The 5,155-nt window shown below is 47.1% G+C and overlaps 1 protein-coding gene across 7 annotated transcripts in view; it reads right to left on the bottom strand.

Annotated features, from left to right (window-relative positions):
- Window positions 1–5,155, bottom strand: part of tjap1 (tight junction associated protein 1 (peripheral)) — a 74,468-nt gene that overhangs the window by 4,496 nt on the left and 64,817 nt on the right. For all 7 annotated transcript variants that reach the window (XM_043687366.1, XM_043687368.1, XM_043687365.1 and 4 more), the window contains one exon: window positions 455–562. In XM_043687366.1, coding sequence (XP_043543301.1) covers window positions 455–562 — 108 coding nt within the window. The remainder of the gene's footprint in view (window positions 1–454; window positions 563–5,155) is intronic.

Raw genomic sequence — 5,155 nt, forward strand, 5'->3', positions numbered from 1 at the left:
ACACTGGGTGGGGGGAGGGGGTTTTCCCTGAGCAGGGGGCAGGGGGGAGTTACTCCGAAAGGGTGGAGTGGGTAGATAACCCGGGCGGGGCGAGGGGGGGGTGGGAAATGAGTGAGTTGCAAATTGAATGGAAGCAGTCCATTCTCTGAGTTATCCCGGAGCAATAATGAAGGTCTGGGAGTTGTCCCGGAGTGATAATGACCGACTGGGAGTTGTCTGGGAGTGATGATAGTCTGGGAGTTGTCCCGGAGCGATAATGACAGTCTGGGAGTTGTCCCGGAGCGATAATGACAGTCTGGAGTTGTCCCGGAGCGATAATTACCGACTGGGAGTTTAGTTCCAAGTGACAATGTTGCCCTTGGAAGTGAACTCCCTGACAGGGGGGGCCAAGCTGTCTTTCCAGACTAAAGCCCAAACCCATGTGTGGGGTGGTCCCGTTCCCCTCCCGCCTTACATTTAACTCCTCCAACTTGTTAATGGCGGTTTTAGAATCCAGCAGCCTGTTGGTTAGTTCCACAATCTCCCAGTCTAGCGTTTTCCTCTCCAGCTCTGCTTTCTTCACCTGGAAAAATGGAAACCCTGTTAAAGTGAGGAAGGCAGCTCCACGGGGCTTTGATCAAGCAACACACAATGGGGTCAGAACGCAACGTCGACAGTTCCACTTCAGCAGCATCAGCAACCAGCACATACCGCACACCAGTTACAGGGGAAAAGCTGCTGGGCAGAGAGATCTGGGAGTGCAGGTCCAGTGTACCCTGAAGGTTGCTGCACAGGTGGATAGAGTGGGCAAGGAGGCATATAGTATGCTTGCCTTCATTGGACAGGGCTTTGAGTATAAGAGCTGGTAAGTCATGTTAAAATTGTACAAAACATTGGTTTGGCCGCATTTAGAATACTGTGCACAGTTCTGGTGGCCACATTACCAAAAAGATGTGGACGCTTAGGAGAGGGTGCAGAGAAGGTTTAAGAGGATGTTGCCTGGTACGGAAGATGCTAGCTATGAAGAGAGCTTGAGCAGGTTAGGTTTATTTCCACAAGAAAAAGGAGATTGAGGGAAGGTTTATTTCCACAAGAAAAAGGAGATTGAGGGAGGACCTGATTGAGGTTTACAAAATCATGAAGGGTATAGACAGGGTGGATAGAGACAAGCTTTCTCCCAGGGTGAAGGATTCAATAACCAGAGGTCACGCTTTCAAGGTGAGAGGTGGAATGTTTAAGGGGGATAAACGCGGTAAGTACTTCACACAGAGGGTGGTGGGTGTCTGGAACACGTTGCCAGCAGACGCCGTAGAGGCAGGCACGGTAGATTCATTTAAGATGTGTCTGGACAGATGCATGAGTAGGTGGGGAGTAGAGGGTTACAGATACTTACAAATTGACTGACAGGTTTAGACAGTAGATTTGTATCGACTCAGGCTCAGAGGGGCCGAAGGGCCTGTTCCTGGGCTGTAAGTTTTCTTTGTTCTTTGGATCACAGTGTCCCTGATAGATCTACACACTGTACAGAGTAACTCCCCATAAATCAGCACTGGATTACTGTGTTCCTGATATATCGACACACTGTGCACAGTAACACCCCATAAATCAGCACTGGATTACTGTGTTCCTGATATATCGACACACTTGCACAGTAACACCCCATAAATCAGCACTGGATTACTGTGTTCCTGATATATCGACACACTGTGCACTCAGCACTGGATTACTGTATTCCTGACATATCGATGCACTGTACACAGTCACACCCCATAAATCAACACTGGATTACTGTGTTACTGATATATCGACACACTGTACACAGTAACACCCCATAAATCAGCACTGGGTTACTGTGTTACTGATATATCGACACACTGTACACAGTAACCCCCTATAAACCAGCACTGGATTACTGTGTTCCTGACATATCGACACACTGTACACAGTAACACCCCATAAATCAGCACTGGATTACTGTGTTACTGATATATCAACACACTGTACACAGTCACACCCCATAAATCAGCACTGGATTACTGTGTTCCTGACATATCAACACACTGTACACAGTAACACCCCATAAATCAGCACTGGATTACTGTGTTCCTGACATATCGACACACTGCACACAGTAACCCCCCATAAATCAGCACTGGATTACTGTGTTCCTGACATATCAATGCACTGTACACAGTCACACCCCATAAATCAGCACTGGATTACTGTATTCCTGACATATCAATGCACTGTACACAGTCACACCCCATAAATCAGCACTGGATTACTGTGTTACTGATATATCGACACACTGTACACAGTAACCCCCCATAAATCAGCACTGGATTACTGTGTTCCTGACATATCGACACACTGCACACAGTAACACCCCATAAATCAGCACTGGATTTCTGTGTTCCTGACATATCGACACACTGCACACAGTAACCCCCCATAAATCAGCACTGGATTACAGTGTTCCTGATATATCGACACACTGTACACAGTAACACCTTAAAGATCAGCACTGGATTACACTGTTCCTGACATATCGACACACTGTACACAGTAACCCCCCATAAATCAGCACTGGATTACTGTGTTCCTGACATATCGACACACTGCACACAGTAACACCCCATAAATCAGCACTGGATTACAGTGTTCCTGATATATCGACACACTGCACACAGTAACCCCCCATAAATCAGCACTGGATTACTGTGATCCTGATATATCGACACACTGTACACAGTAACACCCCATAAACCAGCACTGGGTAATTGTGTTCCTGATATATCGACACACTGTACACAGTAACATCCCATAAATCAGCACTGGATTACTCTGTCCCTGACATATCGACACACTGTGCACAGTAACCCCCCATAAACCAGCACTGGATTACTGTGTTCCTGACATATCGACACACTGCACACAGTAACTCCCCATAAATCAGCACTGGATTACTGTGTCCCTGATATATCGACACACTGTACACAGTAACACCCCATAAATCAGCACTGGATTACTGTGTTCCTGATATATCGACACACTGCACACAGTAACACCCTAAAGATCAGCACTGGATTACACTGTTCCTGACATATCGACACACTGTACACAGTAACCCCCTATAAATCAGCACTGGATTACTGTGTTCCTGATACATCAACACAACGTACACAGCAACACCCCATATACAAGCACTGGATTACTGTGTTCCTGATATATCGACACACTGTACACAGTAACACCCCATAAATCAGCACTGGATTACTGTGTTCCTGATATATCGACACACTGCACACAGTAACACCCCACAAATCAGCACTGGATTACACTGTTCCTGATATATCGACACACTGCACACAGTAACACCCCATAAATCAGCACTGGATTACTGTGTTCCTGACATATCGACACACTGTGCACCGTAACACCCCAAAGAGCAGCACTGGATTACACTGTTCCTGACATATCGACACACTGTACACAGTAACACCCCATAAATCAGCACTGGATTACTGTGTTCCTGACATATCGACACACTGTACACAGCAACATTCCATAAACCAGCACTGGATTACTGTGTTCCTGATATATCGACACACTGTACACAGTAACTCCCCATAAATCAGCACTGGATTACTGTGTTCCTGACATATCGTGGGCGACACGGTGGCGCAGTGGTTAGCACTGCTGCCTCACAGCGCCAGAGACCCGGGTTCAATTCCCGACTCAGGCGACTGTCTGTGTGGAGTTTGCACATTCTCCCCATGTCAGCGTGGGTTTCCTTCGGGTGCTCCGGTTTCCTCCCACAGTCACAAAGATGTGCGGGTCAGGTGAATTGGCCATGCTAAATTGCCCGTAGTGTTAGGTTAAAGGGGTAAATGTAGGGGTATGGGTGGGTTGCGCTTCGGCGGGTCAATGTGGACTTGTTGGGCCGAAGGGCCTGTTTCCACACTGTAAGTAATCTAATCTAATCTAAAAAAAAAATCGACACACTGTACACAGAAACTCCCCATAAATCAGCACTGGATTACTGTGTTCCTGATACATCAACACAACAGCACACGTACACAGCAACACCCCATAAACCAGCACTGGATTACTGTGTTCCTGACATATCGACACACTGTACACAGTAACTCCCCATAAATCAGCACTGGATTACACTGTTCCTGATATATCGACACACTGTGCACAGTAACACCCCATAAATCAGCACTGGATCACTGTGTTACTGATATATCGACACACTGTACACAGTAACGCCCCATAAATCAGCACTGGATTACTGTGTTACTGATATATCGACACACTGTACACAGTAACCCCCTATAAACCAGCACTGGATTACTGTGTTCCTGACATATCCACACACTGCACACAGTAAACCCCTCCACCCTCAATACTTCAGGACTGGATGACTATGTTCCTATTATATAACTAGACACTGAGCACAGTAACCGCACCCCCCCCCACCCCATAAATCAGCACTGGGTTACTGTGTTCCTGATATATTTACACACTGTACACAGTAACCCTCCATAAATCAGCACAGGATTGCTCTGTTCCTGATATATTTACACACTGTACACAGTAACAGAGTTGAAAAATGTGGTGCTGGAAGTACACAGCAGGCTCGGCAGCATCTGAGGAGCAGAAGAATCGACGTTTTGGGTATAAGCTCTTCTTCAGGAATGAGGCTGGTGTGCCAAGCAGGCTAAGATAAAAGGTAGGGGGGAGGGAATTTGGGGGAGGGGCACTGGGCATACAATAGCTGGAAGGAAGTGAGGATGAGGCTGATAGGCCAGAGAGGGGGTGGGGGCGGAGAGGTCGGGAAGAAGATTGCAGGTTAAGAGGGTGGGTCTGAATCTGGGGGTTGGGACTGTGATAAGGTGGGGAGGAGGGGAAATGACGAAGTTGGAGAAATGTAGATTTCTGTGAGGTTGAACAGTTTCTACACGTTCCTAACACCTTCCACCGTGACCTCAAATTTAACTGGACCGTCTCAGACTCCTCCCTCCCCTTCCTAGACCCCTCCATTTCTATCTCAAACAACCGACTCAACACGGACGTTTACTATAAACCGACTGACTCCCACAGCTACCTAGATTACACCTTCTCCCACCCTGCCCCCTGTAAAAACGCCATCCCATATTCCCAATTCCTT

The sequence above is a fragment of the Chiloscyllium plagiosum genome, chromosome 3 (assembly GCF_004010195.1).
Source record: "Chiloscyllium plagiosum isolate BGI_BamShark_2017 chromosome 3, ASM401019v2, whole genome shotgun sequence".
Taxonomy (NCBI): Eukaryota; Metazoa; Chordata; class Chondrichthyes; order Orectolobiformes; family Hemiscylliidae; genus Chiloscyllium; species Chiloscyllium plagiosum.